General features: G+C 27.6%; 3 protein-coding genes across 3 annotated transcripts; 1 reads left to right on the top strand and 2 right to left on the bottom strand.

Moving 5' to 3' along the window:
- Positions 1 to 1,652: 1,652 nt before the first annotated feature.
- Positions 1,653 to 5,401, bottom strand: LOC113553382 (ubiquitin carboxyl-terminal hydrolase isozyme L3). Its single transcript, XM_026956692.1, has 9 exons — positions 5,291 to 5,401; positions 5,043 to 5,126; positions 4,312 to 4,323; positions 3,622 to 3,750; positions 3,397 to 3,542; positions 3,194 to 3,335; positions 2,046 to 2,121; positions 1,913 to 1,971; positions 1,653 to 1,845 (listed from the first exon to the last, which is right to left on the bottom strand). Exons 2-9 carry the CDS (start codon positions 5,073 to 5,075, stop codon positions 1,747 to 1,749), a joined length of 696 nt encoding a protein of 231 aa, XP_026812493.1. The 5' UTR covers positions 5,076 to 5,126; positions 5,291 to 5,401; the 3' UTR covers positions 1,653 to 1,746.
- A 1,474-nt stretch (positions 5,402 to 6,875) lies between these two features.
- Positions 6,876 to 10,978, bottom strand: LOC113553436 (protein KRI1 homolog). Its single transcript, XM_026956764.1, has 11 exons — positions 10,856 to 10,978; positions 10,580 to 10,698; positions 10,269 to 10,506; positions 9,766 to 9,914; positions 9,465 to 9,625; positions 9,259 to 9,394; positions 8,559 to 8,771; positions 8,347 to 8,478; positions 7,955 to 8,236; positions 7,729 to 7,892; positions 6,876 to 7,482 (listed from the first exon to the last, which is right to left on the bottom strand). Exons 2-11 carry the CDS (start codon positions 10,655 to 10,657, stop codon positions 6,894 to 6,896), a joined length of 2,142 nt encoding a protein of 713 aa, XP_026812565.1. The 5' UTR covers positions 10,658 to 10,698; positions 10,856 to 10,978; the 3' UTR covers positions 6,876 to 6,893.
- Positions 10,979 to 11,062: 84 nt separating this feature from the next.
- Positions 11,063 to 15,790, top strand: LOC113554194 (regulator of nonsense transcripts 2). The gene is given in 4 exon segments (XM_026957925.1): positions 11,063 to 14,409; positions 14,411 to 14,760; positions 14,762 to 14,830; positions 15,643 to 15,790. Coding segments are annotated over 4 exon segments (3,393 nt in total). The 5' UTR covers positions 11,063 to 11,451; the 3' UTR covers positions 15,659 to 15,790.
- Positions 15,791 to 24,599: the final 8,809 nt, after the last annotated feature.

Here is a 24,599-nt window from a genome sequence, read left to right on the forward strand (position 1 = left end):
GGTGGCAGAAAGAATATACAATTTCTTGTATAACAGTTTTGATTTAAATGTTTTATGGTTTAGACTAACGCACACCCTCTGACCTCTATCGCATTGATTAAATATACTATATTTATTTTAATCAATGGTTATGGTTTTAAAATGATCTTTACCGTTGATTACAAGAATAGGTATCGTATTTATACGAATATTCGGGTCTGGATCCCTCCCCCCTAGACGCTTAACTATATAATATTTGCATATTATTTTCCAGGCCCCCCCCCTAAAAAAAAAAAAAAGTAATAATCCGCCACTACAATTATTAACACTTTACTAATTCAGTGAACTAACAAGTAACAGTATTGTGTTACTTACGTGATGTTTCCATAACGATACTTATTAAGTATCAGTAGATATAAGTTATAACTTATAAGGTTTATAATCAAGGCCGTAACTGACAAAAAATATCAGGGGTCCAACATTTTTTAAAATATAATTACTGATAATTTATAGTCAATTAACAATATAAACCACCAAAATGTTTCTACTTTTAAAAATTTCTGAGAGGGTCCGGTTTTATACCTTGGTTATAAATTATTATATAACCAATAACATAAAGCTGGGTTGACCATAATAATCATTATATACTAAAAGTACGTTCCTATGTTCTTTTTTTTAGATCGATCATCAATAAAGGTGTTTATACCTAGTGTTGAATGTTTTGATACAGATTTATAACATTTCCCAAAATAATACGGAAATGTTGATAAAACTACAAAATATCGAACATTGTCTAACCTTTCCAGTCATTGGTAATTACTGATTAGGTATTAGGTATTGCATCCGTAATACTTAGTGATATGGTGATCAGAATTCAGAACCATTGGAAGTAAACATATTTTATGAAGTATAAATATGCGTTTGGTCTTAGACCTAAAAAATTAACCCTTATACACTGGCTTGAAAATAACTAAGAATCAACACTAGTATCATAATATGAACTTAGTTTATACCCTGTAAGTTTTAAGACCGTTATCCCTTTTTATTATTTTAACTAAATTAAATAACGACTGAAAATAGTTTCTTTAATTTGTTAACTAATTTATTTTTGTATGTTTAATTTAATTGTATAGAATGGTAACATTGAATAATAATAACATATTTTTTATTTTTATTACAATTTATAACTCATAAATTATGATACAAAATCCTTGTTTCAAATTCTATGTAGGTACGTCCCACACGAAATATTCCAAGAAAATGTATACAAATATATTTGGTGACTTCTTGATGTTAGCCATAAAATTAAAAAGGAAATAAATAAAATAATATATCAAATTTAATCAAATATCCCCATTATAAAATGACCACAGAAAACCTTCCTACCTTCTCTTACTACCTAATACAATTTTATTATATTCTAACAATACCTAGTCACCTAGACATCGATTAAACACTAAATATCATTCTTTCCACAAGTAATATAGAATTATATGGCCCTGCTTGAATTACTATTACTTTCAGCTTTTTACTATAATTGCTATAAAATGAAATAATCAAAATCAATTAAATTAACTGGCCATTTAATATACAACTTATTTCTTTACAGAAATTATCATAATTCAAAAATAAAAATTAAATTTGTATTATATTATAAAAATATTAATATTTTTTTATAAAAAGTAGATAGATAATATTAATATTTGAAATCAGCTTAAAGAGAAAAAAATTTCTCATCAAATGTAAAAATGATAAAATGTTCAATCCTTAGTAAGCATCACATACATTTGATAATGCTAGTAAGGTAAAGTATAAACTGTCAGGATCTTGAACAACAAATTTTTCTTGGATTAAATTAACTGTATCCTATAATAAAATAAATACATAGTTAAATAATGTATTGTTTTGTAAAAATTGTAAATTACAAACTTACTTCAAGCAATGAATCTGGACTTGTAGATCCGTGATTAATAGGATCAAACTTTCCACCATCTAAAAAAAAAAAAACAATTATTCAATTAAATCAATTTTTATAACATATACTAATTAATAGATTTCATCCATACCTAGTTCATATAAGCTTCCATCCTTGCAAACAAATGCAATAAAGTGATAAGGTGGTACATCTTCTGGATTGGGTGCCTAAAATGATACATAATTTTAAAATGGTACTGAGATTTTAAGTAAGAATACCTAACCTACCGATATAAACAACAAAATAAATGTTGTTTAATTTCTATATCAAATTGTATTAAAATTTAAAATATAATGCTACTACTGGAGTTCATTGGACGTGTTGGTTAAGATTTTTGTTTAAAACTTATAATAAACACTCAAATTAAAATATATTTTTTTTACATTGAGGTACACAATCTGTACTTTTTTGCACAATAACTATTTTTTATCGTAGAAAAAAATGTATACCTGCATTACTTATATTTTATATAAGATATCATCTATAAGTGACACTTGAGAGAGAAACAACTTTTATTATAAACCGAGCTGCTCACAATGTGAGTTTCCAGTAGACACAGTATACTTAATCAATACATAAATATATTGAGAAAAAAAAATAAGATGTATGATTTTGTTAACAATGTAAAATAGTATATAATAATAATGGCTTATATCGATCTTAAATTTAACAATTAATTAATTAAACAAAATGTATATATAATAAAACCTAAAGAGAATAGCTTATTTTAATGTGAATACAGATGAAAATTTATTATGTACAATGAATCTTTCAAGACAGTTAGGTTAAACAACTATTTTTTATCATAGAAAAAAATGTACACCTACATTACTTATATTTTATATAAGATGTCATCTATAAGTGACACTTGACTAAAAGTTATTTAGTAATCTATTTTCTATTTTTTAAATTAATTATAAATTATAAGTTTAAAACCACGGGTATTGACAATTCTTTAAAAATACATATTGTCAAAAATGTGTTAAATAATAATTTATTAATAAATTAATAAGTAATAGATAAAACCTATAAATCACAAATAATAGTAATAAGCTAGGTATATAGATGAATGCATTTCAAAATAAAAAAATCTTTGAAAATTAATTAGATTAACCAAAAGAACAAGAATTAAATCCTTGCTTAATTTATAATTTGAAATTATTAAGAAACAATAATGTTAATTTATGAACACAAAAGAAAATATTAACACTTTTTAAAAATAATCAAAAAAATATTTACCGCAGTTTGTCCTTCAATAGCAATTTCTTTATGAGTATTAATTATATCTTCAGCTGTTTTTAACATCTCACCGCGGTCACTTGGAGACATATCTTTTCCATCGTCCAAAAAACGTTTTAATATACCATCATTTAATTGGATTCTAAAATGATATAATTTTTATTCATAAGTATCATGGTAAACATAATGACAATCAATCTTACTTATCTCTATTATTAGCAACACTATGAATTAAAGCCATAGTTCCACAAGCATTGTGTACATATTGTTTGATAAAATATATATCATCCGATACTTGTTGACCTTTATCTTTCAATTTTAACTCTTCTTCATCCTTACGTTTTTGATACTGTAAATAAAATTAATAAAATATTATAGATAAATTTCATTTAATCATTAGAAAAAATAAATTATCAAATAATTCTTACAGCGTCATTGTATGGAAATAATAAAATTACAGAAGCAACTGGTCTAGGAACAATTGCAAGTTCATCGGGCCCAAATCCAAAAATATCACATACTTCCCATTCCTTTGGTACTCCCAAATTTTGCAAAAACTAAGACAAATTTATTCATTAAAAATGTTCATGTTTACATTAATTGATAGAAAAATTAAATTAAAACTTACAGAACAAAATTAACTAATAGATGACTAAATTAATTAAATTATATTAGGTACTAAAAAAAAATATTTGTATCTACCAATATTTATTGGGTGATTTAATCACCTGACAAAAAAAAAGGTAAATTTATAATGAGCATATGAACTCTAACAACAGAAAATCATTCTAACAGCTAAATTTCCCATTACAGTAGAAAAAGATTATGCCAGATAAAAAGATAATTTAAACGATTGAAAAGTGTAATGGACATCGAATAAAAATATTAATATTATAATACTTTGAACGACAACATAAGATGATAAATGTCAAACTTTTAACAGAAAATATTGCGTAACGTGTAATAAAAAATTAAATTAAATAATTAAAAATCATTTAATTCTATACTAATTGCAAGATATCGCAACTACAAACCTTTTTATAGTTGAAATTTCATATATTTTATTTTTTACCTGTATTAATCATTCATTACCAAAAGTATTTAAAGTTATTTCTTACCTTGTTCATCACCTAAAACAAAGATGCATAAATTAATATATTAAACATGTGAATGTATATCAATTGTAAATTAAATTAATTATAAAAGCATATAATGATAATAAGGATTAGAAACTTTTACAGCAAAAACAATTTTACTAACTTATTGACAAAATAAATCAATTGGTTTATACAATAGAAAATTAAAGTTATCTTTAATCTTCATGGTTTATAGATATCATTTTAGGATTATTTAAACAATAATTTTGATTGCAAGGTGTGTACGTAGAAAAAGGAATCATTAGATAGAACAATTTTAAAATTATATATTGTTTTTAAAAAAAATACTCGGATCCTTTTTTATTTACAAACGTGTGTGCTGAAGTTTGGATGTTTAAACAAATATATGTACATTTTTCTTCTACAGCTGTGTAATATTAAGTGAAATTGATAATATGTATGACTTATTGAATCTACTAAAAAAATGGAAATAAGAGTGTATTATTATTCTATAAATTATAATATGTACGACTTAAAATCTAAAAGTTTTGCAATTTGTCTAATAGCATTAAGAGCTTTATATTATACTGCTATATAAAAATAAATCAAATAAAAACCATTCAAGAATTAAATTGTAAACATCAATTGTTGTTTCACTTGTATTTAAAAAATACCAATCACAAAAAAAAAGCAAATACCTAATATTTTCCTAAAAGATTTCCATTAAAATTATGTACATTACATTTACTCACCGCCGGATTAGATTCTAAAGGTATCCAAGACATTCTTACTCTTTGGGAATTTGAGACTTACACGAAATAAAATATAATATGTACCTATTAAAAAAAAAAAAAATTAATAGATGAAAATAACAAAAAATATAAGTCTATAAAATATGAACAAATTGACTAGAGTAGAAAGTTTAAAGTTGAATGACTAGAAACTATTGTTGCTGCCTAGTCGGTTTCATACGTGAAAAAACTAAAAAAACTACCGTTACCTCAACAGTTAGTGCTTCAGTGAGTTCAGTAAGTTCAGTTACAAATTTTTAATAAATTGTTTTATTGGTTTTACCTGTTAGTCGGCAAATTTGTCTTATCATGACGTATTATTTCCACTCTGCAATTCAAACAGTGTGACCAAATGCAATAAAAGTTCTTTCGTTCTTTTCAATCTTAATTTTTAATATTTTTACTGGATAGCGGATAGCACGATTTAAGATCTTAAATCGTACTGGATAGTGGATACCATATTTTCCATGTCGATGTGTTTTCGTCACGAACGTGTCGAGTGTATAATCCCGTGCAAAATTAATTTTAAATTTTGTCTAAATTATTTAATACCATAAAACTATACAACTATTGAACATTGAATTATATAAATATAAGTACCACTATATAGTACCAGTATTATCAAACGTGGCTTGAGGGCTCGTACCCGTATAATAATACAAATATATTCTTAAAACTAAAAAAAAATCACAATAATAATGAAAATAAAATGTTAAAACGTCAACATTTTTAAAAGAATTGCTTTCTTCGATTTTTTTTTAAATATTTTAAAATAATTATATAAAGAATTATTATTGCTAACATTTTTACCAAACATTAAATTTAATTAAATAATATGAAGTATGAAATGTCTGTAATCCTTGTTTCTGTGTCTCATAAGAAAAAAAACAAAATTATCATATGTCATCTCCAGTATTTCAGGAAATATAGCAAAGGTTAAATCCTCACAGGATACAGTAATATAATACTAATATATAATAATAATAACATTAATAACCTAATAATTGTACAATATCATGATTCAAATGATCAATGAAACATTCTCTTTTATTAGAAACCATTGATATAATAGAAATGCAGAGTACTACCACAAGTCCATAACCAATAAACAGTACTTGAAAAGGTACATAAAAGTGAAATATGCGTGCCTCAATATTAAAACATCTCTTTGTTCAGGAGCATGTTTAAGGGAAAGGCCTATGGGGCCCGTGCCCTCTCCCATTCACCGTATTTTATACTTATTTTTATTATATGAGATATTTTACAACTTTACGCACCATGTACGCAAATTTGAACTTTTTGTTTGTGCTCCCCCTCTCCATTAAGACATTTCTAAATACACCCCTGTCATTGCTCATGTTAACTAGATGGAATATGCACGTAAATATATATTTTTTTTAAAGACTCTTCATTCCCATTCAATTCAAGCAATGGTCGTCATAACATTAATCAACGTAATTGGTACATCTAAAAAGATTATTGCTTATCAGTGAAATTGGCCAACAGTCTGCCATAGTGCTGTTAGCACTACTCATTGATATTAAATATTTTTGTTTTGTTTTGCTACAAATAGAAGACATTTTACACACGATTACATTATATAGAAATTATATATTAAAATTTTTTTTTAATAATGTAGTCGTGTGAAAAAAAATATTTTATACTTAAATAAGGAAACAATTTTTGGAACCTATTTAGAATAAGGTAGATATGATTAATTTTAGTTATAGTCACTTATTATTAATTACTATATTAGATTAATTTGTAACCTAAATAAAATAAAAACAATTTAAATTTAATTAATAAATTGCTTTATTGATTGTTACCAAATCTTAATTTATTTCTAAACTTTTTTGGATTTATTCCATATGCTTTCAATCGGTCATCCGTCATTGATTCTAAAGCACTAGGTTCTTTATTAGATTTATACTTTTTAACTGAGAACTTTTGCTTTTTATGCGATCCATTCTGAGTATGGTTTAATTTTCGTTTTTCACCCTTTTTAAGAGTTTTATTTTTATTTTGAATTTGATCTATTTTACTGTCTTCTGTTTTCTTAATATTTTTAATAATTTTATTTTCATTTCGAGTATTATCAATTTTATTATTTTCAACTTTCTTGACATTTTTTATACTTGAATTATTCTGAGTATTATCAATTTTATTATTTTCAGTTTTCTTGACATTTTTTATAATTGAATTATTCTGAGTGTTTTTCATAAATTTGGTCTTTTTTGTTAACTGATTATTATTATTTCCTTTTTTATTCTGAAGATCATCATTATTTTTAAGCAAAACTTCTTCAACTTTAAAAACATTTTTTGTAGATTTCTTTTTCTTTTTCTTCTTTTTTGTTGTTATTTCTTTATTTTCTTCTTGCGTTTCATTAACCTCATCAAGTCTAAAAAATAAACAAAACATACATTTAAAGTGCATTATAAGTAATATACTAAAAATCTTTCATGATCTACTATGCAATTATAAAAGTTTATTTTTTTTAAATTACTCATTATGAAATATTTATGAAAATAAAAATATGGTAAGAAAAAAATCATATTAATACATTACATACATTTTTAAGTTAATAATAAAATATTATATTGTTAAATATATGAATAACTTATTAATTAATAATTGTAAAACATACTCTTCTTTAAAAAGGCTAGGTAACATTTTCTTTTTTAATTCAATATCTTTAGCTTTTCGTTTGTAAATCTTAGCCTCAAATTTTTGAACAGCTTCAGGTTGAATTTTAGTCAATTTGCCCAGAGGATACCACTTATTAAGCTCATTATCATCAGCTCTCAAAATCTAAAATCATATACAATTATAAATATATTATAACATATAACACATTGCTATTTTTATAGTACCTCATCAATTGTCAGGCCATAATCATTGGGAAGAACCTTATTGTAAGTAAATCGGGTTGGAACACCACTAACAACATCCTCACAGTCTAAACTATAATATTCATCGATGTACTTTTCAAATGATCCATTCGCTGGATTGTATTTTGGTATCTTTTTAGTATGGTCGATTTCTGTGTTATCTTCATCTTCGTCAGCCATTAATTTCTTTTTTTCTTTGCGTTTTGCAGCCCTAGTTTGTTTTTTGGCTCTCTTATCCATACTTGGATCATAGTCACAATCCATCTAATAAACAAAAATATAATTAAAGTACAACAAACAGAAATAATTGTTTAATTAAAAAGATAATTTATTTCCAATTATTTTAGTAAATAGTTAAAAATTAAACAACTTACAATAAATTCATCTTCTTCTTTGTCAAACACTGGTTTCTCATCATCCATTTTATCATAAAACTCTTCATCGAATAACTCGTGCATTTTACGATCATATTCAGTTGGGTTAAAATCCTCTTCTAATTCAGTATCCTAAAATATTAATATAAGTTGGTATATTTAATTAGATAACTGAATAATTTAAAAAAATATTCATGATTTAATAAACACACCTCAAATCCCACACGTTTATTTCCAGTTATTTCTTGAAGTTTTCTAATTCTATCAATAATTTCTTTTTTTTTAAGCTTTTTAAGATGTTTGATTTCTAAGGACCGCTTTTCTAATTCTTTTTTTTTTCTTTCAGTTAATTCTTCCCGCTTTTTCTTGCGTTTATCTTCTTTACGTCTTAAAGAATTTTCCATAGTTCGAGGATAAGTTTTGATCTGAAAACAAATCATTTTATAGTTTAATAAAGTTACTTAATTTATTGATATCAGTAAGTATTTCACTAGTTTTATTTCCAACCCATTTTACAAACATATTTATTATTTAATTTTTTATACACTAATAAATTAAAATAATATATCAGTATCTCCTCAACTTTTGAAGTAATGTATTACAGTAATACATAACTAAGAAACCAATTTTGAAAATTAAACAATAAGATTTATATTCAAATTGATTAGGAAAAAAAATTCTAATATATCATTGATAACACAAATATGTAGAAAAACTAACACTAACCAATCTTAATAGTAGTTTTTATATATTAATGCAGTATCAAATATCATCCAAACAACATCAGTCAAAGTATACAAGAACAAATCTAAGAATACTAACTTCTTGATGATTATATTATCATCAACAATGATGGATATATAAAGTATATTAGTATAATGAAATATTATATATATTTTATTATTTTCTTACAAATTCTTTATCTGGTTCTTCAAATCTAAAATTATATTTATGTTCAAATTCTTCATGTTTCTCAAGCATTTCATCTTCTTCAGAAAATCTCATTTCATCTTCTATTAAATTTTCTTCTTTTGGTTTTTCTAAAAATCTAATAAATACAAATACATAATTAATAGTACGTCTGCATATTAATATGTTGGAAATAAATTAAAAATTACCTTTTATTAAGGATATAATCACATAAAAACTGTTCTCCTTCATCTAAATTAGGATTATTCCAGTAATCATGTAAGTGTTGAAGATCTTTTTTTGTTTCCTCATCTTCAAGTTCATCTCGATTTCCTTTTAACCATTCTAAATAATCTTTTTCTTCTTTTTCCTACATTAAAGAAAATATATTATTTACAATAATTTTGATGATTATCATTTTACACAATACATATTTTATATAAATTAATTTTAATCTTAGATTTAATAAAATAAATCAGTTTTATAATTTTAAAATCGTTTTGAATTTACCTGTTCTTCTTTGGTCTTAAGTCGTGGCTTTAGTATGTCTTCATCGTCTGAATTATCATCAAGTGCAAAGTTAAAACTTTCTTTAATAGCCTGCTGTTCTTCTACATAAGAGGGTGATGACATTCGAACTTTTTCTTTCTTAAGGACTTCTAAATTATAGAATATATGTTTTAACTACATTTTTGTTAAATTAATTGGAATTTAAAAAAAATGATCTTAACTTTCAATAAAAATAAAAAATGTATCATAATATTTTAATATGGAATAAATCTAGTATAGCACCTACCTAAATTTTTCAATTCTTTATCATTAAAAATCTTGATTTTTGCAAGGCTTCAACCCATAATCTAATGATTTATGCCAATTTATTTTTGCACTATCGTTCTAAACTCATTAAAATACATAAGTTTTCAAAAGAAAATTGAAAAATTTGCGTGAGCACTGAAGCTAAACTAGATTTATGCCAATATACCCTTAAATGACTTAATTTCAAAACCATTTACCATTAGTTTCTTTGGAGTCATCAAATTCAGGTCCACGCTCTAATAAAATTTTCCTTTTATATTCTTCTAAATAAATAGGATTTAAACTTTTGTTTTTGCCTTCAGTTGATTTTTTGATACTTTGTTGTATGGCTGACGAGTCAAAAAATTTAACGGATTCATCATAAATCTTGGGATCGTCTTTTTTAAGACAAGACAATGCTTTAAAAAAACTTTTCTCAACATCATCAGTCAATTCCTATAAAAATCAACAATTAACATAATATTATTTTCAATCAATTAAATTTAAATATTGTAATGAAAATACAAACCTTGGCTTCTTCGTCTTCATCTTCCTCATCTGAACTCGTGTTGTTATTGTCCTTCGAATTCGACTCAAATGTGTCCATTTTGAATTATTAAATACCAACGACAAATTTAAACATTAATTCTGAAAAAACGGAAATAGCAATCAATAATTTCATCCTTTTCAAGTAATGGAAACCACTAAAATTAGTTATCTGTAGTCTGTTATTACTAATTCGTCAACTATTGGCAATTGATATAAAATTAAAAAGTGCTTAAAAATTAAAAGTACTAAATCTTACATTTTATTTTCTTAGTAAAGTTAGCTAGTTAGCGGTCTATAACCAACAGCCCGTACAGTACAATAATATGTACACACTACACATTGTACTTATCCACACGAGATTCTTTATCATATCAATTTCTTATCACATGTTGTTAACCTATAAAATATTTAAAAAATGATACCACGAAACAATGATACCCACGTTTAAATAATATAAACATAATATTTTATTCGTTCATAAATTAATATCTGTCGTTCTTGTGATAGTCATTTTATGTTTTTTTTGTTTAATGTCAATTTTCAAATCTCAATTCCTATTACTTAGTACTTACTCACTGAATACCCAGTCTCAGTGTCTCAGCTCTCAGATCACATTGCACATTTTATAATTGTGAATTGTGATATTTATTTATAATTCTACTGTCAAAGTCAATAATAATTGTGAGTATAACCACAGTATTACAGTTAATGAAAAAATATAAATTTTAATATCGCTCTAAATTTTTTAATGGTTAATGTTAAAAGCTTAGTGTGCATTATTTCGTGTAAAAGTTGAACAAAAGCAACCAAATATTTAGTAAAAAATAATAGTATTTTATCTATTATGAAATCATGAAGAACGACTGTACCAAACGAACTAAAGCGTCTAAAACTCCTATAGAAGTATCCGAGTCATTACAAAAACTTTCCAAAGTTGTTGATAATGTGCGGCAATCAATTGGTAATATTCCTGTTATACCATCTACCAGTGCGAAATCTGAATCTACAGAATTGCCACCTGTGGCTACTCAAGTAGAAACCGAAGAAGACATAGAAAAAAAGGAAAGAGAAACATTGTTAAGTTTTATTTCAGAATGTGTTACCAGGCAAGAAGAAAAGAAAATATTAAGACAAAATAATCAAGAATGTGTGTTTCCTGATGAATCAGATATATCTAAACGAGATTCTAGCTTGAAAAAAAATACAGCATTCATTAGAAAACTTAAAAATTTTCCTCCTCCTCAACTTGACCAGTTACTCAAAGACATGAATTCTTTGAATTTGACTAAATATCTATCTGAAGTTGTATCAGCTCTTACCGAAATCAAACTAAAAATGACAGAAATTGATGCCATGATATTATTATGCACTCAATTAAACACAACTTACTCAGATTTTTCAAAGATTTTCTTTGAGCAATGGCAAAAAATATTAAATATTAAAAAAGATGACAAAATAGCTAATATGAGCAAATTTAGGGTTGATCTTAGGCTATTTGCTGAACTTACATCTGCTGGTATTATTCCTCAAAAGGAAGGTCTTGTCTTGCTTGGCAATATACTAACTATTTTGATTAACTCTGATCTACAGGAACATAATAATTTAAATATCATACTTAGTTTTTGTAAATATTGTGGTGATGATTATGCAGGATTAGTTCCTAAAGAAATGCAAGATCTAGCTGATAAGTTTGATATTGAAATTCCTAAAAGTAATATGATTTCTAGTGATAAACAGAAAAACGTAAGAGCATTATTGAAAGAGTATTATGTTTCTTTAAATAATCATATAAAGAGAATGCATAATGATTTAGAGTATGCTGAAAAACAAAATGAAAAAATATTACAAACCAAAGGTGAACTAAGGCCAGAACGTAAAGCTAAAAATGAACAAATGAATGTTACATATCAAAAACTTTATAGTTCGGCTTTAACTTTTGCTGATATACTCAATGAACCAGTTATTATATTAAAAGAAGAAAAAAAGAATAGTTCAACTGAGGATTTGACTGATTCAGAACTAGATATTGTTGGAACACCGACATTATCAGAATTAACCAGTCTTTGGGAAGATGAAGAAACTCAAAAGTTTTATGAAGAATTTCCAAATCTTAGTAATTATATTCCTGATAAAAATAAGAAGATTGAAGAACCTGAAGAACCTGAAGTTGAATGTAATACAAAGAAAAGTTTATCAGATATTAAAGATGCTGTGGACGTTGAAGTATCCAACATTGGTACCAAAGTTATATTTGAATCATTTATTGAACAATTACCAAAATGTGTTAATCGAGAAATGATTGACAATTTAGCTATTGAATTTTTAATATATCTCAATACTAAAAATAATCGTAAAAAATTAGTTAAAGTTTTATTCAGTGTCCCTAGAACCAGAGTAGATCTATTGCCATTCTATACACGTTTAGTAGCTATTTTAAATCCTTTAATGCCAGAAGTGGCTCTTGAACTTTGTTCTTTATTAAAAAGTGATTTTAGATATAATGTAAAGAAAAAAGATCAGATTAATATTGAAACTAAACTTAAAGTTGTTCGCTATATTGGAGAAATGGTTAAGTTTAACCTTATGATTAAATCTGAAGCATTGCATTGTTTTAAAATGTTATTAAACGATTTTAGTCATCATCACATAGAAATGGGTTGTGCTTTATTAGAAACAGCTGGACGATTTTTGTATCGTTCTCCAGATAGCCATCATCGTACCAAAATTTACTTAGAACAAATGATGAGGGTCAAATCCATTTCAGCTCTAAGACCTGTATATGTCACAATGATTGAAAATGCTTATTACTTTGTAAATCCTACTGATTCGCCAGCAATTATGAAAAAGCAGAGACCTATATTACATGAATTTATCAGACATTTACTTTATAATGAGCTAAAAGACGCACCTGAAAAAGAGAACATAATTTTAGATCTTCTTAAACAAATGGACTGGGAAAATTGTGCGGAGAAAACTTATTTGATAAAATGTTTGACTGAAGCTTGGAATGTTACTTATCCCATGATATCAGATTTGGCATGTTTAGTTGCTGCTTTTGTTGATTATGATGATTCAATTGGAACACGTGTCGTGGATGGAGTTATGGAAGATATTCGTGTGGGTCTTGAAACAAACTTGGTAAAGTTTAATCAAAGGAGAATAGCTATGATCAAGTATTTTGGTGAGCTATATAATTATAGATTAATAGAAAGCAACGATGTTTTCAAAGTGTTGTATAGTCTTGTGTCATTTGGTGTAGTATATGATCCAGATTTTTATTCCACATTTGATCCTCCTGAAAATTTATTTAGACTGAGACTTATATGTGTTTTACTTGACACTTGTGGTGAGTTTTTCAACCGAGGCCCTGGTAAACTTAAATTAGATTGCTTTATTCTATACTTTCAATATTATTTTTGGTTAAAAAAATCAAATACTACTTGGGATACTCAAAATCCTTTTCCTGTTACAGTAGATTACTTAGTTACAGACATATTAAAAAAACTTCGACCTAATTTTAAGATGAAAAACTGTTTTCTTGAAGCTCAAAAAGTAGTTATTCTACTCCAAGAAAGACTTATTCAACAGTATAATCTTAAACAAAAAGAAGAATCTCAATTATCAACTATTGATGAAGAAGCCGATGATAAACAACATTTAGAAGAGGATGACTCTGATATGGATTATACAGAAGACGAAGATAGTGATGGCACTGTTTGCAGTGATAAAATTCCAGTTGAACCAGTCCGCCGTAAAATTGAAGACCCTGAAGATTTTGAATTTTTAGAATCTTTTGATAAAATGGTCAGCTGATAACATACAAGAAAGAACAAAAGAAGCGACACGTCCACAAACAGAAATATCAATACCATTTCATTTAAAGAAATACAGTAAAAAGACGTACGAGCAGTTACAGAATACTAATGAAGATAACTCTGTAAACTTTATATTGATGTTAAAAAAAGGAAACAAACAAACATTCAAGAACTTGCAAGTGCCAGTAGATTCTGAATTGGCATCCAATCTGAAGAGCCAAGAAATGGCTGAACAGGCAGAGTTAAGAAGAGTAAAGCAACTGACCCTGGACATCAATAATAGACAAGAAGAGGAAGATTATAAAGACTTTAGCTCAAGTAATGCAGAAGCCAATTACCACTGCTTTTAAAGATAAGAAGCCCCTACCAAATAAAGGAACACCAGACGCAGAAACAATATTTGGGAAGAAAAAAAGGTAATCTTTTAAATATTTCATCTAGTCAATCAATATGTTGTCAATATAAAATACTAATATACCTTTATTGTAGATATTTTTATTACTTTGATTTAACTAAGTTTGTTAACAGACAATCATCAAGCTATGTAAAATTTATCATCAACCACAGAGCAACAATCTCTAATCCAAAAATTTAATATTTCTCTATATAAAAATATTAAGATTATACCAAAGATTAGTGTGGGAAAAGTAAAAACAGTTAATACTACTTATACAATTTGAAATTAAATTCTATTAACTATGTTAGTATGTTATTGGCTAAAAATAAACTTTAATAAGTTATATATTTATATTGCCATATAATAGATACTAACATTAAATATTAATAAAAAAAACTATTAAAATTAGTGACAATGATAAAAAAAAAAATGATGATTAAAAATTATTTAGGATATAGTCTTATTTTTTTTTTTTTTTTTTATATAAAAAATAATTATTATTTAATACATTATTATTATTAACTTTTATTAGAAAATAATTTTTACTGTAGGTATATAAAAAAAAAATTGAGTACATGGGATGGTCGCATGGTAATGGGGTGATACATTTGTAATTTGTATATACTGCATATTTTTAAGGTTTTTAGAGCATATAAATCCAATTCCTATTCATGATATAATATGAACACAAACCTCATTACAAAATACAATAGTATATTTTTTAGAATAATTCTTTGTATATTATAATGTTCATATGCATTCATAAACAGAGCCAATATTTATGTTCATTAATAAATCTTATGTACTAATTTTTTATTTTTTATTTTAAAGTGACAAATGGGTTTGATGAATCAAAGAATAGCTCCATGCTTGGTCTGAAACTGAACACAATGAGAATTACCCAAAATATTTGTGATATTAATTTAAGGTAAATTTTAAATCCAAATAATAAAATTTATTTATTTTTAAAAAGTTTTTTTTTCAGCATTTCCATAAAGAAGTACAAGTAAACAAAATTAATTATGATATGTATATTTATTATTTGTTCCAGTAAAAATAATATTTATTTTTGTTATTAATTGTATTAATTTAATATGATAAACTTTTATTACATTCTGAATGTAATTTATTGAACCATGGTTCTAATAAACTATACATTTAGTGAAGCTATATTTTATTTTTTCATAAAATATAATAATATTTCTTGTATATTTTAAATTGTATTTATTACTGTTGCTAAAATTATAGTTATTTACTTAACTATTGTCCAAGACAATAATTGACTGATAATTTTTTTTCATTTTTAATTAATACTAATTTTGTTGCAATAAAATATATCTTACTTAACTGTTTTATTTTATACAAAAACATGAGATGTAAATAATAAATATTTTTAATTGTACCATCTATTACATACTATATATTTAGTACTATAATTACTAAATTACTATATATTTTTTTAATATTTGAATTGAATACTAGATTATTTAGTTTTTGATGAAAATAATATTTGAAGTAACATAATACCTATCTACAATATTGTTAGTAAAATTCTAAGTAGACTGTAAATTTGTAAATATACACAATTGTTTTGTTGATATTTTATTTTAAATTAAGACCATATATATATATATTGAAAATATTATATTTAGTATGTGTTTATTTAAATAATTTGCCTGTTATCAATTAACAGTTAACAATGTTTTCCTCAAAATATTGTATTTTACTAATTATCTCTGTATCAGTAAGATTATGTGTAATAAACCAAATTTAATTTTGCTAAATATTTTACTAGAATAATTATTTATTTAACAAGAAATTAATTTTAAACATAATAAATTTGAGTATGTTTGTTTTTATAATTTATCAAAAGAAGCAAGCACATAACTGTAAAACGAATACCTTCCTTATTCAAATCAAACAAATCAGTATTAATAATAAATAAATATAATCACTAATATTCGAAAGTTGTAGCAAAAAAAATGTTGAATAAAATGCAAAAAATTATTCAAAATTTTTAAAAAAAATCTTTTCCTGATAAATAAATATAAAAACAAATGGAAAGTATCAAAAAATAGATAATTGGTAATATTTAAAATATGATGAAAAACTGGTTGACATTTTACATCTTCGACCAAAAAAAAATACTTTCAAATTTCAAATGCATAAACAATAACTTTGCTTACGATTAAACAAAATAATTAATTTATAAATATTTCTATTTTCTGCATATTATTAACACGATAGACATTAAACGCACATCTCACTATTCCATCATTATCTCTAAATTAGTATTTACTTGAATACATAACAATGACGATAATAAATAGATACTTACATTAAATAATATAGACTAAAATATTCAAAAGATAATATAAAAAAAATTAATGAAGACGTTTTTAGACAATATACGTATGAAAATCAATAAATAATGTTCTATTTCCCTAAAATTGACAAAATACCATTGCAAGATATGCATTTAAAATTTTTAATTATTAAACTTACCATCTGTAGCTATATAACTATGATTTCTAGCGTAGTCCGCTACTTCGCTATAAATCGAGAGCATATTCAGCAATATGCAATATTCCTATAACATTCGAGCCCTAATAATCACAAACCTATAATGGTAATAATATTATGTTTTATGTATGTATGTATTAATTTGATTATTTTATAATTTACCTAAGCCATTATGTAGTTATAGTAATTATTAATATATCTACTACATAATGCATATAACTATATAATTATAGTCGTTTGAAATAAAAGGACGTAGTTATAAAATTAATAATATTTCTTAATATGAAATTTAATACACAACAAGTATGTATCCCAAGTTTTAAGAACCTATATGGCTATGTGAGTAACTTCCCAATCACAATATTACCATTACCAACTATTAAACAAATAATGTGTAGATACCTACTTTTCTTATTTACTAAACGATTTCTTAGATTATAATATTATATTTAATTTTTGTAAACTTAAATTTAATAATATTTTTAACAAATATTTTTGACGAAAGAATTTGATTTAATAATAAAAAGCATACAACGATAGTCGATAACTATCTGGAATAGCTCATCGGTACCTTGTTCATTGTTCGTATACAATAAGCTAATACGCTAAAAAGAAATATTTTGAAGGACCATGGTACTTATTAAAATTTCATTATTGTTAGAATGTGCACGAAAAAAAACTGTTATTTTGTATAGTGATTAAAACGGCTGGTACCGATTTGGTTCCCCAACTACAACACCACGTGCCGAATTGGTTCCCGATTAACTACGCACATTTTCCTTCTCAATTTTACAGGCTCAGAACTGTTAACTTAAAAATAGGCTTGGTTAAAAATGTGTGCGTTAATGCGTGTGTTATAAAAAAAAATATATAATATAAAAAATTTTAAATCGTTGATTTGGAAGTCAACTAGTCATCACTTAAGTTAGGTGTACAAAATATAATAATACAATTATTTAAAATCAGTTGATTAGCAAATTTGAAGCAAATTTTCTTTAAGTATTCAATTTGCGTAAGCTTCTCATTAATTTACTCAGTCATGCAATTATTGTCTAAGATTTCATTATTTTTTTCTTGTTTGCTAGTAAGTTTCCTAGAGATTCGTATCTGGACACCGTAGAGGCCACACGTTATCCGCGCACCGATTTAATAGCTACCGATATCAATATTACAGCAACAATTACGCCGCACCGCATCACACCGGTAACGTATATCAATATCATGTGTACAAAGTCCACTAGATAATTACTGCATCGAAAACCAAACCACGCCTACGGGCGAAAAGCCCGCTACACATATCTAATGAACCACACACACACACTAACAAAATTAATCAAACAACTCTAAATAGCTAAAATAACTATTAGGAATAATAAAATAGTTCACACAGATATTGAAAATTCCGAACCACCAACTCCCAACTCCGACAATGATTTTAGATCACCGAGACATACGACAAGAGCCTTCGATCTCCCAGTCAAAAGTCACGTCAAGCTCACACCAAATCGCTACGCAATACTAGCCGATAACACCGTAATTAACGATCAAGAAATGCCCAACTGCAACAACGATAATGCACACACGTTACAAACTAATAATCAAAACAATCATAATATTCAACCACAAACAAATGATAGCACTCCTAAAATACCACTGCTATTCATAGCCAATATAACAAAATTCTCACAATTTCGACTTGAAATATCAGAAGTCATTATTAATGATTTTACTACCACACCCAACAACGATAAAATAAAAGTTAATGTTGAAACCGTAGACGACTTCCGCACCTTAACCAAATTCCTAGACGATAAAAAATACTATACATACAGATTAAAAAACGAAAAAGACATTTTCCGCAATAATTAAAAACCTACCCACATCAATAACTGAGTTTGAAGCTATGGAAGAACTAAGTAGACTTAACTTTCCTGTCAAATCCGTTTTAAGACTAAACAACAAAGATAAGACACCAACCCCACTAATGGCAATACAGCTAGAAAACAATCCTTTATCATAAGACATTTTTAAACTAAATAATTTGTTAAATTGCATCATTATCATTGAACCACGCCAAAAATCAAAAGATCCTCCACAGTGCACAAATTGTCAGGATACGCCCATATTTACAAATAATGCAAACTCCAGCCTCGTTGCATAAAATGTAACGAACCACACCACTACTCGAACTGTGAAAAACTATCAAATATACCTCCTACCTGTGTCAATTGCAACGGAAGGCACCCGGCAAACTAAAAAGGCTGTGCCTACTTCAAAACAATCAAAAGCAAAAAGTCAATCAACTCCCAAAAACACCCACAACCTGAAAGCCAACCCATAACAAACCTAGCAAGAAAGGATAATGCAAATAACTACACCACAAGAACCCCAAATCCAACATCATATGCTGATATAACTAAAGAGAAAATAAACAGCACATATATATTCAATTCAGAACAAATACCAAATGGTCCACTAAACGATAACCTGCAAAAAACTATCACAGAATTTATTGAAAACATTCTCCAAAATATCCAAAATATCATAAGCTCTATCTTCAACTCAATAACTTATTATCTATCTCTTCAAAATTTAAATGTCTGTAATTAATTTAAATGACATTAATTTAGTTAACTGGAATGCCAGCGGTATCAAATCAAAAGAATCATCACTCATGAAATTCATAGCAAGACACAAAATATACATTGCCTGTATAACAGAAACCTACCTAAAAAATCACGAAACCTTTAAGATTAATGGTTATAACATCTATAGAAAAGACAGAGACGCCATTCATTCATCCGGAGGAATGGCCATTTTAATAAAAAAAAAACATAAAGCACTACTAATCAATTACTCCCAATATGATCAATCTAGAAGCCACCTCAGTAACAATTTCAACAAACAAAAATCAAATAAAAATCATCTCGGCCTACAATCCGCCTAACAAAAAAATTAAAAAAGAAGACATCAAAGTTATTTGATAACCACCCAACGATACTCTAGAGACCTAAACTCCAAAAACCAAATGTGAGGATGCTTAAAAACAAACCCAAACGGAACCAAACTTCTACAAATCACATCCGAACTCAAGATACTATCCCCACCTTCTAAACCAACCTTCCAACGATCTGGAAGAATGCCAGATGTACTTGATGTTGCACTAATATCAAATCTGCTCACCACTCTTCACCATCAAGTCATAGACAAGCTCGACTCCGATCATGTTTCAGTCATCTGCACTCTTAACGAACCTTTAATAATGAACCAATGCCCCCCAAAACTAATAACTACTCCAATAAATTGACAAACGTTCAGAGATAAATTAAACATAAACCTAAGCTGCACCAGACAATATAAAAATCCAGAAGACATAAACATTAGTATTGAATACTTAACGAACACAATAAAAAATTCAATCAACCAAGCAATAACCAAAAACAACAAAACCGTCAACCACTCACCAGACTCTCTTCCAACCTCAGCAGTGGCGGTTTTGGTTGTATTTTTTTAGTGAGGCGAATTATGTATAACCCCCCCTCCCCCACTATCATAACAAAAATTAAACAGTAAGAATGGAATTCAAAAATATAAAAATTGCTATAATATAATATAATTTTAATTATATATAGTGACATACACATATGTATTACAACAATAACAATTGATTGTTTAATTTTTTGTTGAACGTGCCGCACTGCCGCAGTACCATTAGCCGTGGCTGCGGGTTGACACTGACTATAATAGTACATCTATTTTCAGTACGCAGAGGCGATGACAAAACGTGCCTCACTATGATTATTGCGCATGCGTAGTTCTACTTAATTAACCAGTCGCGTACATACGCGTTGTGTGTGTAATTTGTGTACACAAGTACAAAATCAGAGGCGGCGTAAAACGGTGCCTCTCTGACGTCATTTGAAATACGCTGAAATACTCTCGTTCGTTTACGACGTTTACGTACTAATTGTTTCGTGCATTTCTTATCGGCTTATCGATATTTTTGATAATATACACGGAATGATAGGTACAATAAAATAATAAATAATAATTCAAATTAAAGTGAAACGAAGAAGCATTTTTTCTCAAACAAAGTCATAAATACGTTAAAAATTATTAACGAAATATGTTCTATTAGTGAACCAAGAAGTTCACATTTTGAGTATTATTTTATATTTACCACAAAATTTTAGATGAGGCGCCGCCTCACTTGCCTCTCCCCCAAAACCGCCACTGAACCTCAATTCAAAATCTTATAAAACAAAAACACAAAGCTTGAAGAATTTGGCAGAATACTAGAAACCCTGCCGTCAAACGTAGACTCAACCAACTTACCAGAAGAGTTAAATGAGAATTGAACAACCTTAGATACAACTCATATAGTGCATACCTTAAAAAAATAAGCCCTAATGACTCGAGTCTCTGGCTAGCCACCAAACGTTTACTTCAACAACGTAACGTAATTCCCTCTCTGAAAAACGGACCAGCCAAATTCGAAATAAACACCGAAAAGACCGAAGTCCTCGCAAACCATTTCGCATCCTGCTTCAACTCCATAGATGAAGATGCCGTTTACAATGATTAAAACGTTATGCAGCCTGATATTTACCACCTGCTACCAAACGATACCAATGTCGATCCAAATGACAGTATTTTCCCTACATCTCCTATTGAAATACAACAAATAATTGTCAAACTAGCAAATAAAAAAAGCCCAGGCCACGACCTAATCACCAATAAAATCTTAAAAAACGTAACACCCAAAGTACTATCCTATCTAGCTAGCCTTTACAATTCAGCCATGCGTCTCGGAACATTTCCGTCATCCTGGAAACACGCCATCATAATCCCAATACATAAACCAGGGAAACTGACCCACTCTCTATCACGTTACAGACTAATTAGCCTTCTTCCTTCATTATCAAAACTCTACGAAAGGATACTGCTCAATAGACTAAAATCATTCACACAAATCATCCCGAAACATCAATTTGGATTTAAAACGTATCACTCTACATGCCATCAAATTCAACGTATCTCAGAGATAATTGTAAGTGGCTTTGAAAAAAAACTATACACAACGGCTGTCTTCCTCGATATAACGCAAGCCTTCAACAAGGTGTGGCACCATGGACTTGAACAAAAATTGAATTCTCTAGCTTTTCCCAAATATTTACTAAAAACCATAATATCCTTCATATCGGATCGAACATTCCAAGTCAAAATTGGGATACACTTTTCTCAACCTCACAAAATACAAACTGAAGTTCCCCAAGGCTCAGTTTTAGGTCCAACCGTATTCAGCATTTACTGCCACGACATACCAATTCCTTTAAACTCACAACTGGCGATGTTTGCGGATGACACAACAATTATAACCCAAAGCAGCTCCCTAAAATCTTCAATTCAAAATCTTCAAACTGCTCTAAACACAGTGACCACCTTTTTCAAAACATGGAAACTAAACCTCAATCCAACAAAAATCACAGCAAAAATATTTTCCTTAAAACGATACGAAAATCCCCAACTCATCTACATTGATAACCAACCAATACAATGGAACAATAAAGATGACTCTGTCAAGTACCTAGGAGTGTTCTTAGACGAAAAACTGACATGGAAAATTCATATAAACAAAAACTCACCAAGGCTATGCAAGAATGAACACCCTTTATCCCCTAGTTAACTTTAAATCAACCCTCCAAATGAAATCGTGCATCTTACTGTACACCTCAATAATCCGGCCATTAATCACTTATGCCTGCCCGATCAGCTTGCTCTACAAAAATCAAAAAAATCCAAATCCTTCAAAACAAATTTTTGAGAATATGTCTTAAAGCCTCATGGTTTATGAGAAATAAACAAATTCATAACGACACAGGAATCCTTCTTCTCAAAGACTGGATAAAAATACAATTCAAAAACTTTCACGCAAATCTCAATACATCTGATGGCGCACGGTTTTACAACCTGGGAAAAAAAAAACAAAAAATCGGCATTTAAAACCACGTCTACCCCAAGATCTTCTTCTATCACAATCAAGCGAAGACTAAGATCAATTTTAAATTACCACTAAAAAATAAGTATTAACAAACATTAGCATGTATATTCATTATCACTATATCACCAACTAAAAATATTAGTAATTGTAATTTGTTATTTGTAATTGAACACGTTAGTAAACTTGTAATAGCATGATAATATGCTGAAACATTTTAATTTTAATAAATAAATAAAAAAAAAAGTTTCCTAGTATTATCACTTCGAAATTTAATATGATTTAATTATGTCTTAATGCTGTTTAAAGCAGGGCTTGGAACCGAAATTAAAAATACTGGTATTTTAACCGGAACCGTATCGTAACCCTTTTTGGATTTTCTTAGGAACCGTTACCGATATTTGTCGGCTGCGATTTTTTCGGTTTTTTTCGGTTCCAAATATATACATTATATATATATATATATATTTTTTTTTAAACTATTTTATATATTCAGGAAACAATAATTGTCAATTCATTAAATTCTGGCGATGTTGTAAATGTATACGTGTATTTATAATTTTAAATAATCTAACAGTTCCAGAAAAATATAAAATATGATTAGCTACCAAAACAAAAATGTAAAAGTATAAAGTAATAACTAATAATTATTATTGTTATTGGTCGCCTCACCAGTTTGTTTGTAAAATCCTATGATATAACCTCGATAATATTAGTACCTTTTGTACCGTTTGCTAGTAAGTAAATTGACAAATAGCATATTATAATAATAATAGAAACATAAAATTAATTCCGCTAAACGCAAATTTGTGATTTTACGGAGACAGCACATGCGGGTATGACGTCCTCTATCATCCAACGACGCGGTCGCGGCGCCCGAGCTAAGTAAAAAAAAAAGAAACGAGCGCGCGACGACGGTGTATTATTACACGAGAGAACCAACTTGTATTTAAACCAATGTTATTTTACGAAAATCACGTTGGCTACCTGTAGCCTAAACTAATGAACCAATTGACTTGAAACTTTCACGAATAGCTCAGATTGGTGTGTAGACGATTCTGTGAAAATGTCAAGTTTATCGGAGTATTTCAGCCTTAGTTATATGCTAAAGTATTGGTATAATTTAGCATAATATTAATTAAGCAAACCGCTATTTTTTTCAACAATTCCACAATATATATGTTTGTGCTGGCCGCTCATTTTTCCCCTTCCACGCGTCGACGGCCGCCCGAATTTCCCATTCCATGCAACGCAACGGGCTCACGTT

Source organism: Rhopalosiphum maidis, chromosome 2 (assembly GCF_003676215.2).
Source record: "Rhopalosiphum maidis isolate BTI-1 chromosome 2, ASM367621v3, whole genome shotgun sequence".
Lineage (NCBI taxonomy): Eukaryota > Metazoa > Arthropoda > Insecta > Hemiptera > Aphididae > Rhopalosiphum > Rhopalosiphum maidis.